The sequence below is a fragment of the Brassica napus genome, chromosome C3 (assembly GCF_020379485.1).
Source record: "Brassica napus cultivar Da-Ae chromosome C3, Da-Ae, whole genome shotgun sequence".
Taxonomy (NCBI): Eukaryota; Viridiplantae; Streptophyta; class Magnoliopsida; order Brassicales; family Brassicaceae; genus Brassica; species Brassica napus.
The window spans coordinates 6233927-6248717 of record NC_063446.1 but is presented as its reverse complement, the minus strand read 5'-3'; the positions used below and the strand labels follow the sequence as shown (position 1 = coordinate 6248717).

Here is a 14791-nt window from a genome sequence, read left to right as displayed (position 1 = left end):
AAGTTCATCACATTATATTTAAAAGATATACATATTCAAATCAAAATATTAATTTTAAAATATACATATATTCAAAATTTGATTTTTACTAACATATTTTCTAATAACCATTATAAAAATGTTTTCAATATATATAAGAAAAATACAATAAAATGCTCAATTTCAAACACCAACTTAAATTATGGCTCTTATATTTCGCATTGAATTTTAAAAATATAATATATATGATTATTTATATGATTGTACATATAAAATATTATTAATTATAAGATTACTTATTTGATGGTATATATAAAATATGATTAATTATATGATAACACGTATTTTGTAACCTATGATGACACATATATGATATATAATAGTGATTAGGGGTGAGCGTTCGGGTTCGTTTTCGGGTCTGTTTGGGATTTCGTGTTCGGTTCAAATCTTTGAAGATTTGGTTCGGATTTGGATAACCAATTTAAATTATTTTAAAAAATTTAAAATTTATTATGTGCTTTAATTTTAAAAAAATATATAAACAATAAAATATATTACATATAAATTTGAATAACATATGTCAGAGTACCTAACTTAACATATAAATTGGTTTGATTTAAATATTTGGATAGAAAATTAATAATTATTTAAGTATTTTTAGAGTTTTGAGTATATTTTAACTATTTTAGATATTTACGTTTGATTATTTGTATATATTTTCATGTATTTAAACAAACCTAAAAGTATCATATATATTCTTGATGTTTTTATATATATTAAATCTAAAAATAATTAATATATATAAGTATATAAATTTATTTTGGATACCCAAAATACTTCGGCTCGGATCGGATTAAGTTTCAGTTCTTCATATACCAAAATTTTGAATAATTCGGATATTTAATCAATTTCAGTTTGGATCTGGTACTACTTATTCGGATTGGGATTGGGATCGGTTCGGTTCTTTGAATTCGAGTTTTTTGTCCAATCCTAAATAGTGATATAAAAAACAAATAGCATCATTTTTTTTAACTACATCCGCGCGATCAAAATCTAATTACAATTAAAGATTGTACAATACATGTTTTTACCCTTTATACTAAGAAAATAATAAGTAGCTAGAAATTAATGTAAATTATTCACATCAGTGGCTGATCTCGTGTGATTGAGTAATTAACGTTAATATTATGTCATTGGATAATTGACATCTTAGAAAATATACCGTGATTAGTAGTAGCACTCCTAGCTTTACAAAGAAAGATTTGTAGGTAAGCCCTTTCTCAAAAAAAAAGGAGATTTGTAGCTAAAATCGTCGTTGATTAATATCTATGATGGCGTTGGGGAAATGATATAAAGAGAAGATAATTAATAAGGTAGAATTATCATCTCTTAAACATAATTAAGATACAATGTAGAGCAAAATATTACAAAGTAACATAGACAAACATTTTCAACAACAATATAAAAACAAGACAATAATGGATTCTACATTAATTTTTATCCAAAAAAAAAAAAAAAAAAATAAAAACAAGACAAGTAAACCATTAATTCATTTTACTTATTGTAGACCATACTCTTCATCCTCACGACGATACATGAGTTCCGCTTAACTTGACGCTGCAACAATACAAACAACAGAGTAAGTTTGACTCATTAAAAAGAATTAAATCGCCGTCTCTAGCTAGATTGGGTAACTAATCACGTAAGAGAAGAAAACAAAAGAATGTGAACTTGCACTTAACAAAAAGCTTACTTGTCGCAGTTCATGCTATTGGAGATGGGATAAGGAAGGCTAACACCGCACTTTCCAGGAAGCCCAGATGCTATATTTTGGTTGAAACCAGGGACATATTTTGTAAAGGACTGTACGCATTTGCATGCTTGTTGACGATCTGGTGTGGTTTGAGCCATACCGTTCAAATTTCTTACTCCCCCACAGCATGAAGGCGGCACAATCCCGCCTTGCCTTAGGTAAAAGTAACAAGGACCCAAACTACTTACCACTGTGTCACATGAGATTGCTGCATCTACTGAGGCAACTATGCACACTGCCAAGACAAGACATGTGAAGAATCTCAGAGCCGAAACCATTGTCTCTTGCTTTTCTCTTCTTTTTGTGTGCGCTAAGAAAATAGAGACACTTTGCTTTTGCGTTTCTAAGCTTCTTCTTTTGTTGTTGGATGAGAAAAGTGTGAGTTGATGAATGGATTTATATTAGGATTTGTACTCTGTATGTATCTTGATTTCAGACAATCAATAATTTATCCACTAGTAGAGGTTTGTACTCTACTACTGTGCGACTTAAATTTGAATACAGTCCAATTAAAGGCAACACCAACCATTAGAACTCTCCCAACTAACCCCATCACCTTCTTCATTAATTCCACTGGGACCTTCTATTTGTTTTGCCATTAATTAACTGAGGAAATTTTTTACTATGGCCTGTGTTTTTTTTTTAACTTTGTGCGGCAAACTATGGCTATTAACGGAAAAAGTACGAATGCATCAGAGCTGTCATACTAAGTATGCATCATCTTTTCGTATGGAAAAATCCGGGTGAAAGGAGAAAGCTAAGTATAGTTAAGTGAATAGCGTATCTCATCAACTGAAACTTGACCTCGACAAAATATCAAGAAAGTTAAAGTTTCGTTATCTAAGATATCATATGAGTGAATATACAAGCACACAGAAACAATATGTCAATTAGTATAAGAAACTAAAACAAAATTAAGTAAATGCATTCCAACTACCAACAAATTAACCCTGCTTAGTCACTACCTTTACCATCTAAAATTCCTATTTAAACCCATCATGAGCTTCTTCAGATCTCATATCAAACAACAAAGCATAACTAGAAACAGGTAAACAGAATATCCATATTCTTCATCAAACAAAGAAAAGCAAAACAGAAATGGCTTTGGCCCAGAGGTTCTTCACATGCCTTGTATTGACGGTGTGCATAGTTGCATCAGTAGATGCAGCAGTCTCATGTGGCACAGTGACAAGTAGCTTGGCTCCATGTGTATGATTTAGCATAAATAAAATAAAACACGTCTATATATGGACGCTTATCTCACACTATGTCTTTGTCTTATGGCTTGGTGATCTTTTGTTTTCCTCAGTTGTATTTTAATATGTTTTGAGATATGATGATGTTATCTTAATCCTATAATTTAATACCTACATCCAATACTGGCGGGAGATTTCTATATATAGAGTCTAACTGAAACTGTTATGGTTAAAACTATTAATTATCAAAATATACAATGACACATACATTGGTCTAACGATGACGAATGTAAACAAGAAACTTTTTCCCCCACCCCCACCCAAATAACAACAAATATATATATAGATGGTTTTTAACATTTTTGTGGATATAATTTATAAATAAAGAACGTACGGTGTTTGTTATACAGCCACAACGATCTATAGAATATATAATATTCACGGTGAAACGAGGAGAATATGTGTATGCATGCCCATACAATTACATAGTAGATAGTACTACAACTAATAACCGACCAGCGATAGAACCTGCAGCTATCCTCCCCTGAGTTTACAACATGACAAATATTTTAGTCTATTTGCATGTATATAAAAAGCTGTGTCTACTAAAGAAATTCTAAGAGTGAATATGATTTTTACTATAATCCTTTTTATTACATTATCATATACCATCTCCGTTTCAAAATGATCCATGCTTTTAATAAAAAATTGTTTAAAAAGATATACTTTTATATATTTTAATATATATTTATTAGATAATAATGATAAACTATAAATTTTAAAAAATTGTGTTTCTTAAACTTGTATCGGCTAAAAGTTATAGAAAAATTAATCACAAAAAAAAAATTCTAACCAAAATTTAAAGTGTGTAAACTCTTAAACATTTATCAATTTGAAACGGGAAGAATATGTGCGTAGTGTTGAGAATTAAATATATCTACATCTTTGCAATACCACTAAAAAAACTTTTGCTGAAAAATTATGTTTCTTTTATTATTGTACCTGAAAAATACATTATGTTTTTTTAGCCTTCATAGCGGGCATTCGATTTCGATGTATCAGTCATCCAAGTTCAAAGCGAGATAGACACAACTCATATTATTGTTACAAAAGAAACTAGCATTCTATCGTACGTGGCATACCCTGTATATTAAAGGAGAAATATTTTTAAAACTTACCTAAAAAGTTTATTGGCAAAGAATGTGACGTGGTGACGTGGTTTCACGAAAAACTTTTATTTAGTAAAACGCTTAGGTGTCACGCAGAGAACGTTTCTCACCAAAACAGTGAATTTAATGCGTTCACACTAACATTCCTTTAAATAACTTCATACCATCTACAATTTTCTTGACGAACACTTTTACGTGATAAACCTTCAGCTTCAAGTTCGATTAGTTGATTTATCAATCCTTTCAATATAATCATAGCATCAATAAAGCTTCCTTATTCTTCTATACGTTTTTGTTAAAAAAAGTAACTCATTCGATCTATCGCCATTAAGTCGACAGATCTGTAGAGACGACAAAGCGATGAAACTTTAGTATGATGCCAAGTATTACTGAAAGAACCATTTTCTCCATACTGTCTTCATGCATTTAGCAGAGCACTCACATTCTTGAGAACCGCTTCTCATTACTGAAAGAGGACGTTGAGAATCTATTTTTAGATAAATGTGTCATACTCGGTTTTGTTACGGCTCGATGAGATGATATATGTTTCGAGGAGATTGAATCACTATAAATCATCCCGCCTTAGTGTATTAGTCTTCTCGAGCAAGCAATATAAGCATGCGAGTGTCACCACCTTTGCCGCCATGAAAGCTTTGCATTAGACGATCTTGAAGATGAGAAGAAACTTCTAGGAACGAACCACCAGCAAGTCTCAAGTGCTGGTCGCATATGGAACAACCTTTACAGTTTAGAGGATCGAATAACTTTCAATTTCTTTTATTATGCAACTATGTTTTTTTTAATTTAAATGAGCTATATTTTTTTTATTTCACACAGTTATTGTTTTGCTTATAATATGTTATTGATCCAATTTTTTTTCGAATTTATTTGTTAAACCCCAAAGTCCGTAACTACTACAACGTGATAGGCGAAATATACAAAAAAAAATTTCCAAAGCTTCTTCTCAAACTTGCAAACACCATATATCAAATTTTAATATTAGTGCACCCATTATAAAAAGTCTATAGCTTCGCCCCTAATAACAATTATACCTTTAGTTCTATCGCTTAAAGTATACATTATGTTATACATAATCATAATATATAATTTTAACATTAATATAGACGTCTTATTCCGCGCAAAACGCGAGTTACTATCTAGTTTTCTAATTAAAGCTGATGGAGCTGAGATTTCTGAAGATAAATTTTCCATTAATTCTACTATACTTAACTTTATTTTCTGACAACTCCACTTCAAGTAAAAAATCTATAAATTAATAACATATGAATTTATATACTTTATAGATTATTATTTTGAAAGATTTTTTATTCATATTTATTTTTTATTTAAAATATGAATAATATTTACTTTATAATTTTATATATTAGTTACTTGAATTAGATATTTTATTAGATTATTTAGTATTTTTGGAATATCACATATCATAAAATATATACATGTCTTAGAACCAATCCAAAAAGATAATACGAAAATACTTGAAATGAAAAGAAAAAGATAATTTTGTCTTGAATAAAATTAAAAATATTTTTTGTCTTTACATTTATACAAATTCTATATATAGTAATTATTTATAATTTAATGGAGCTATATATCAACTTAAATTCTTTTAAAAATTATTATCTTATAATTTTATCGAACAATGTTATTTTTTTAACTTGACCAATTTAGAACCAAATAATTTATAATATTCTTCTATTGTATATAAAATAATTTTTATTAATATTATACAATCATGAAAAGATTTTTGTTAAACAAGTTATATATATATATATATATATATATTTACGAGATTTTAACATGGAATTTTTTTCTGAAAAATTAGTTTGGATTCCAATTTGAATGATCTGACTGTATAAAAATATATTCATACTAGAAACTATAATCTTTCTTGTGTTCATATACACAATTTGAGACCTAATGAAAAGTTGAGTAAGTTCGTCCCCAGAGTTTTATCAACGTGTTGTCTTGCACATTTGGAAATATTGGTTTCAGTGGGCCAAAACTCGTTAGGTTTTTCTATTAAGATAAGAGGGGATATATAACTTTCTGTCATTATAATAATTTTAAAACCACCGATGACAACAGAATCGAAACAAGAGGGGAAAACAAACAGCTAAAATGAGTTTGTGGGCGACGGTTGTCTAACCATTGGCTCTGTCTGTTTATTATCTTATCCAGTCATATGTTCTGTGTTCCCCTCGTGGCACCTCCAATTATTATTCCTCACAAAACCTTCAACCTTTTAAAAACCGTTTAATATCTGGTCTGAATAATTCCCTTCCCCTCTTACCAGTTTATTCTACCACCAACAATCAAGGTTTAATCAATTCTGCCGCAGCCATTCATGATAAAGTTACCCAATACATTATTGTGTTGCAGTTTAACCCGTTTATATAACACTAATTGTAGAAACAAACCATTCCATGTTAACATGTCTAACCAAAAAAACAAAAACAAAATCATTTCATATAGCTGCAAAACGTTTTAAATAGTTCAAAAACTTTCTTTCTAAACATTTTTTCAGTGGCATGTAGTCAGTGAAACTATTTTCTTTTATTAAAATTTATCATCATTGTCAAAGTATTCTTTTACAGAAATTAATTATATTTTTTACTCGATCGATCGATGCGTTTTTGGACATATATCCATCGATCGATCTGTTTATAAAAAACGTTCGGAATATACCGAGGGACATCTTCCTCGGAATATTCCGAGGAACATGTCCCTCGGTATATTCCGAGGAAAGGTGTCCCTCGGTATATTCCGAGGAAGATGTCCCTCGGTATATTCCGAACGTTTTTTATAAACAGATCGATCGATGGATATATGTCCAAAAACGCATCGATCGATCGAGTAAAAAATATAATTAATTTCTTCGGAATGTAAAAAATATTAATTTTTTTAAAAAAATAAAAATTTTGAAATTTAAATTCGAAAATATAAAATTAAAATCATATTAATTAATATTCAAAGTTTCACAAATAAAAATAAAACATTCCGAGTTTTTGGAAAAAAAAAAACTACGGGTCTGGCACGTCCGGGAACACCTCGTTCGGGTACATCCTCTGCATCATCTCCATCATTTGCTGGTTCAGCCTCCTCTGTGCCTCATAGCCCGCCTGTTGAGCCGCCATCTGGGTCTCCAACAAAGATATGCGATCATCCTTGTCCTTCAACTGAGCCGTAAGTACTTCTGGATCAACAAAGGGCGGTGGTGCAGAAGAAGGAGGAACCGACCGGGTGCGACGACCCAAACCGACCAAACGTCCCTTCTTCTTTGGAACCGACTGAATAGAAAACAAATTTACAAATTTAAACCAAGAAATAAATGAATTGAACTTAAAAAAAAAAGAACTTACGGATTCAACGATTTCGTTGATTCGAAACCGGGACAAGTTGGTCGAAGCCGTCGAAGCGTCATCCTCGGTTTGAAGCTGAGACACTTCGTCTACCACCTGAGTTTGGACCAGGTCGACCATGTCCCTCACAAGACCGTCATCAACCTGGCCGGTCTTCTTGTTGGTATACGTCCTCCTCATTAGGACGAGATCATCAACCGGCTCGCCATCATTTTCTTCCGCCTTGAAAAAAACATAAATTAAAGAAACATTAGAAATTAGAAGAAATGCACAATAAATTAAATAATTGAAGAAAAAACGGTTGAACTTACCATGCAATTTTCCAGAGTGGCAATAGATTGAGCACCTAAGTTATGCTTGTAGATGCCCTTCCCTTTACGGTCGCTCCTGCGGTTGGTGGAGTTGGTGGAAGAAGTTTCTTTCGTCTCTTCCTTATCCCAATGCGCACACAACTCCTTCCAGACCGTGTCGTTCATCGACTTTGGGACCTTTTAATAAAAAAAAAAAGAAAACAGTTTAATAAATTAAAAAATTGTTTAATAAATTAAAAAATTGTTTAATAAATTAAATCGAACCTTATTGATTTCCCACTTCTTCTTCCACTCGTGGATCTGCTTCCCATAATTGTCCATAACTTTATGGACGAAGTGGTGATAGATAAAGAGCGTCTCATCAGAATTCCAGTTGAACTCTTGCTGGAAAAAAAAAACACAATTAGTAGAAAATTTATATTAAAGATTAAAAATATAAGTAAAAAATTAGAATACTTACCGCAAACTGACGAAACCACATAACCTGCTTGTCGGTAGGGAAGTGAGTGAAAGTCGGATGTCCCCTGTCGAGTACATCATACGGTTGATCCATGCGCTGATCCCGTTCCCGGATCGGCTGAACCTAATAAAAAGAACAAACGGTTAATAATGAATCCAAATTTAAAGAAAAAAAAATGTTTAATTGCCATGTTTAACCCCGTCCATGTGGATACAGAGTGAGATACGGATGATGGTCACGACCGGGCTGTTGAACCAACTCCGCAACACTCATCACTCCCGGAGGACCCGGAGGAGCAGGAGCGGATGCAGCAGCGGGAGCGAGAGGAGCAGGAGCGGGTACAGCAGAGGGAAATGTATGGTTGGAGCTGTGGGGCGAAGGGGAATCCTGAAAATGGCTGGAATCCCGAGACTGGCTCCCCGTACCACCACGACCACGACGCTATCGAGGCCGGGTCTGATCATCATGAGACCTGTAAATTAAAAAAATATATTTAATAAATACAGAAATATATAAATTAATTTTTTTTTTTAAATCCCAAATAATTTAATCACAAAAAAAATTTATAGATATTAAAAATATTTAATAAATATATAAAAATAGTTCTAATAAACAAAAAATAGTTTTAATAAATAAAAAATAGTTTAATAATTACAAAAAAATAGTTTTAATAATATATATATATATATATATTAAAAATATTTTTAAATCCCAAATAATAGTTTTTAATCACAAAAAAAGTTTTATAGATATTAAAAATGTTTTGTAAAATCCAAAAAATCGAATTTCTATACAAAAAAGATTTTGTAAAATCCAAAAAATCGAATTTAGATAGAAAAATCGTTTTGTAAAATACAAAATCGATTTTATATACAAAAATCGATTTTATAAATACAAAAAAAAATAAAAAAATAAAAAAAAAATTCTAAATCAATTCAACAAAACAAATTATTCAACCAAATCACAATTCTAAACCTATTATACAACCAAATCACAATCCTAACCAATCACCCTAACAAAAATCTATCAAAACTACACAAAAACCTAACAAATAGAACCTAAGAGAGTGGGATAGGATCCTTACATGATTTGTGTAAGAGAAGGGGGAGATCGCCGGAGATATCGTCGGATTTCAGGGGGAAATCGCCGGAGAGAAGAGAGGAGTCGCGCAGAGGAAGAAGAGAGAAATGGGGAAGAAGAAGGGGCTCGTGGTTATAAAACCTAGGGTCCGACGGACATTATCCGTCGGAATTCCGTCGGAATTCTAATTTCAATTTTTGCGAAATATTTGCTCGGTAAAATGAGAATATTCCGAGGAAATACCGAGGAACTAGTGTTTGGGGTTTCAAAACATCAATTTTTTTTTGTCGTATTTCATTTCTTATACAATTGTAATGCATACCATTGAGGATTCTTTGTATAGATGAGCATAAACCATGAAATAACAAATTTCAAAACTAATTTAAAGTATTCCCTTTACCGTTCATTAAAAGGTATAAGTGTTTCTCTTATGTTGTGGGATTTCGTTCATACAATCGGAAAAGTGTTAATTATACGGTAAGGAACAAATTTTTGACTTCATAATGAACGTAAGACACTTAATAAGGGTTATATAGGTGTTATTCAAACCGCAAAACGTTGTTTTCGGTTTAAAAACCATATTTCCTCGGAATATCCCCGGATTATTCCGAGAGAATTCCGAGGAAACCCTTTTCTTCCTCGGAATTCCGTCGGAATATTCCGAGGAAATTCCGAGGAACTAGTGTTTGGGGTTTCAATACGTCAATTTTTTTTTAAACGGATCGATCGATGGATATATGTACCAAAACGCATCGATCGATAGAGTATATCAGGTGTTCCTCGGAATTTCCTCGGAATATTCCGAGGCTTTTCCGAGGGGTAACAATGTGATCGATCGAGAACAAAATCTCGTACGTTTTTTTATAAACGGATCGATCGATGTATATATATCCAAAAACGCATCGATCGATCACTAAGATGGACCAAAGCGTAACAATGTGATCGATCGATTAGATTATCCCATCGATCGATCGAGAATCTCAAGCGTTCCTCGGAATGTCCTCGGAAAATCGTGTAAGTTTTTTTATAAACGGATCGATCGATGGATATATGTCCGAAAACGCATCGATCGATCACTAAGATGGACCAAAGCGTAACAATGTGATCGATCGATGAGATTATCCCATCGATCGATCGAGAATATCAAGTGTTCCTCGGAATTCCGTCGGAATATTCCGAGGCTTTTCCGAGGAAAGAGGGTATATCAAGTGTTCCTCGGAATTTCCTCGGTATTTCTTTAAAAAAAAAAAAATCAATGGTAGTCTGTTTCCGAGTCATCATCACCAGATGAATCTGAATCTGGATCTTGGTGAAACTCTCCAACCACTGGTTTACCCTCTACGTGAACGATGGCTTCCTCTCCGAAGTCGGTTAAATCGACTACAAGGCCAACTCCAGCTAAATCTTCTGCTGCACTTAAGTTGCCGGATGTGCTTGGTTGTAGTGGGTCTTCCAGCTCAGAACTTCCCTGAACTCGGCCTCTCGGGTTGAGTCTTGTAACAGTAACCCATGGATCATCTCTGTTCCTTACCCGGGGGTACTTGATTTAACAAACCTGTAACATTTAAAAAATTATTAGTAAAATTATAAATTAATACACATGATGATGAATCATTCTGAATAATTAACATTTAATTACCTGATCGGCCTGAAAAGCAAGAATGAAAGGATCATAATATTGTAGCTTTCGCCTCAAATTTACTGATGTAACACCAAATGCATCTGTTCTCACACCTCGATCTGGAGTGTTGTCGTTCCAACCACAAAAGAAAACAGTACAGCGCAATCCAACCATGCCCAAATACTTGATTTCCAAAATCTCATGTATGTGTCCGTAGTATACATCATCTCCTGATGCAGAACAAACGCCAGCATCATAAGTCGTACTCGAACGTCTCCTCTTCTGAGTTGTGAATGCATATCCTCGAGTACAAAATCTCGGATATGACTTCACAACAAAGTTTGGTCCAACGACCATCTCACGTATCCAATCGTCAAATGTTTCACCTCTGGCCAAACCAGCAGACACCTATTAATAGCACATATATATATGTTTTATCAATAAATGTGAATTATTATAAATATGTGATAAAATATATTTTAATTTGTTTAAAGCACTCACATAAGTAAACATCCATCCAGTAAATTCTCTCTGCTTCATTTTTTCTAGTTCGTCCTCTGTGGCGTATCTATACTCGAACCGCTTTTCTGCCATGAAAATCCTGTATATGATGACAATAATGTAATTAATTAAGATTTAAATTTCAACTTGTTAAAATAAAATTTTTTAAGCTAATTTATTTACCTCTCATATTGAAGAACGTCTTCGCAGTTGGTGAGCAAATATGTTTGCAAATGACTGCGCTCCTGGTTAGTAAGTCGACAGTCCTTTGGTTTTCCGCTAAGTCGTCCAACGTCTGTGAAAATGTCTGGAACCGTAACATGATATGTTGCCCGTTCGCCTCTATCATCATGCCGAGCAGGTCTTCTGTTTTTGGTCTGAACTTCTGCTGGAAAGTAGTACTCGGCAAAGTTTGAAGTTTCTTCATTGATCATCTGTGCGACTATAGAACCTTCCACCTTACTTAAATTTTTCACCATCTTCTTCAAATGGAACATATACCGCTCATACAGATATATCCATCTATACTGCACAAGACCACCAAGTTCCAATTCTCTTGCCAGGTGAATAACAAGATGCTCCATAACATCAAAAAATGAGGGAGGAAATATCTTCTCAAGGTTGCACTGAGTCACGGCTATGTTAGTCTTCAAATTTTCAATACCTTCAAGAGTCACTGATCTCGTGCATAAATCGCGGAAGAAACCACTTATCCCTGCAATTGCTTCATGAACATTTCGTGCTAATAGTTCCTTGAAGGCGAACGGAAAGAGGCGCTGCATCATTACATGGCAATCGTGGCTTTTCAAGCCAGTAAACTTTCCTTCCTTTCTGTCGATACAGTTACGCAAATTTGATGCGTAACCATCTGGAAATTCCACACCGTTTGAAATCCAATCAAAGAACCCATCTTTTCCCTCTGCATCAAGTCGGTATATGGGAAAAGGAGCCCTACCATTCTCATCAACATGAAGTTCTGAACGAGCACATATATCGACTAAATCCAGTCTTCACTTCAAATTATCATTTGTTTTACCTTGAACATTAAGGATCGTGTTCATGAGATTGTCAAAAAAGTTCTTCTCAATATGCATGACATCTAAATTATGCCTTAGCAGATGATCCTCCCATTATGGCAGATCCCAGAAAATATTTTTTTGTGCCAGTTATGTAGTTCTCCAACAGCATCTACCGGAAAACGCTCATGTCCACCGACGTCTGGCGTCCTTTCTGCACCAAAATCTCTTAGTTGTATCTTCAAATCTTTCCCACAAATTTTCGGAGGTGGACTGTCAAACACCCTCTTGTTCTACGTAAACAAATTCCTACTCCTACGATATGGATGATCAGGTGGTAGGAATCTCCTGTGACAGTCAAACCAACACGTTTTCCTTCCGTTTTTTAGTTGGAAAGCATCAGTGTTATCTTGATAATATGGACATGATAGCCTTCCATGCGTTGTCCATCCAGACAACATACCATATGCTGGAAAATCACTTATTGTCCACATTAGTACTTCCCGCATTTGAAAGTTTTCTTTACACGAAACATCGTATGTTTCAGCACCTTGAGCCCATAGTTGTTGCAACTCATATATTAGTGGCCGAAGAAACACATCAAGTGATCTCTTAGGATGCTCTGGTCCGGGAACGAGAATCGAGAGAAACAAAAACTCTCGTCGCAAGCACAAGTCTGGGGGTAGGTTGTATGGTGTAAGAATGACGGGCCATAGAGAATACTGTCTTCCACTCTTGCCAAACGGACTGAAACCATCAGTACATAATCCAAGGTAGACATTTCTTCTCTCATACGCAAAGTCGGGATACTTTGATTGGAAATGCTTCCACGCTTTTGAATCTGAAGGATGTCTGATCTCACCATCTGTTGAGTGCTCCGCATGCCATCTCATTGGTTACGTTGTGCGTTCAGACAGATACAACTTCTGCAACCTTTCCGTCAAAGGTAAATACCACATCCTTTTATATGGCACTGGAACTCTTCCACTCGTATCTTTATAACGAGGCTTTCCACAAAATTTGCATGTAACCCGCTGTTCATCCGCCCTCCAATAAATCATGCAGTTGTCGCTGCATACATCTATTACCTGATACGATAAACCAAGACCAGCTACGAGTTTCTGAACCTCGTAGTATGAACCAGGAGCTACATTATCCTCGGGTAGAATACATTTTACAAAATCAGCAATCGCATCCACACAGTCTTCAGCCAAATTATAATCTGTTTTAATGCTCATCAATCTTGTAGCAGATGATAAAGCTGAGTGACCATCTCTGCAACCTTCGTACAATGGTTGCTTTCCAGCATCCAACATATCATAAAATCTCCTAGCTTGTGCATTGGGTAAATCTTCCCCTCTAAAATGATCATTTACCATCTGCTCAGTACCTACACCATAATCTACATCTGTTCTAATTGGTTCTTCTAATCTAACCGCTGGCTGAGGTTCGCTAGTACTATCATGTTCATAATCAGTTTTCCCATGATGATACCAAATTTTGTAACTTCGTGTAAACCCACTCAAATATAGATGAGTCCAAACATCCCACTCTTTAATAACCTTTCTATTTTTACAATTAGAGCAAGGACATCTTAACATACCTGTTTTTGCTTCCGGTTGTCGGTGAACTAACCCCATGAATTCGGTTATACCTCGTTGGTATTCTTCCGTAAGCAATCTCGTGTTCGGATCCAAATGAGGTCGCTCGATCCAAGAACGAAAATAATTTGAAGAAGACATATTTTTTATGAATCAAATTCGTGTGTAAATAGAGTAAGAGGGAGGATGAAGATATGGAGTGAATGAAGAGGAAGAGGACTGCTTGTATTTATAGTTTAAATCCTGCCGACAGACCGTGGAAATTCCGACGCCAACGGCTAGTTCGTCGGAATTTCCTCGGAATTTTGTAAAATCCCCCAACGGCTCTCCAACGGCTATAATATTTCCTCGGAATTCATAGGTTTTTTCCGAGGAACACATTTTTCCTCGGAATTTCCTCGGAATATTCCGACGGATTGATATTTTCTCGGAATTCCGTCGGTATATTCCGAGGAAATTCCGAGGAAACCAAATTTTATGTTTCCTCGGAATTTCCTCGGAAATTCCTCGGGATTATCCGAGGATTTCATTTTCCGTCGGAATGTCCGTCAGAATACCGATGTTTTCTTGTAGTGTTGAGCTTTTAAAAAATCTAATAACAATACAATATGTATCAACTTATAAACATAACTGTTTAAGTATAATATGTTAGAACTTAGAAGGC

General features: G+C 34.2%; 1 protein-coding gene across 2 annotated transcripts; it reads right to left on the bottom strand.

The window, feature by feature from the left end:
* Positions 1-1330: 1330 nt before the first annotated feature.
* LOC106387122 (non-specific lipid-transfer protein 3) lies at positions 1331-2266 on the bottom strand. 2 transcript variants are annotated; one of them, XM_048752211.1, is made up of 3 exons: positions 1733-2266; positions 1516-1596; positions 1331-1455 (listed from the first exon to the last, which is right to left on the bottom strand). In XM_048752211.1, the coding sequence occupies exons 1-2, from the start codon at positions 2068-2070 to the stop codon at positions 1563-1565; spliced, it is 372 nt and encodes a 123-aa protein (XP_048608168.1). In that variant the 5' UTR covers positions 2071-2266; the 3' UTR covers positions 1331-1455; positions 1516-1562. The 2 variants fall into 2 exon arrangements, with proteins under 2 accessions (XP_048608168.1, XP_013682385.2); XM_013826931.3 differs by having other exon boundaries at positions 1331-1596.
* Positions 2267-14791: the final 12525 nt, after the last annotated feature.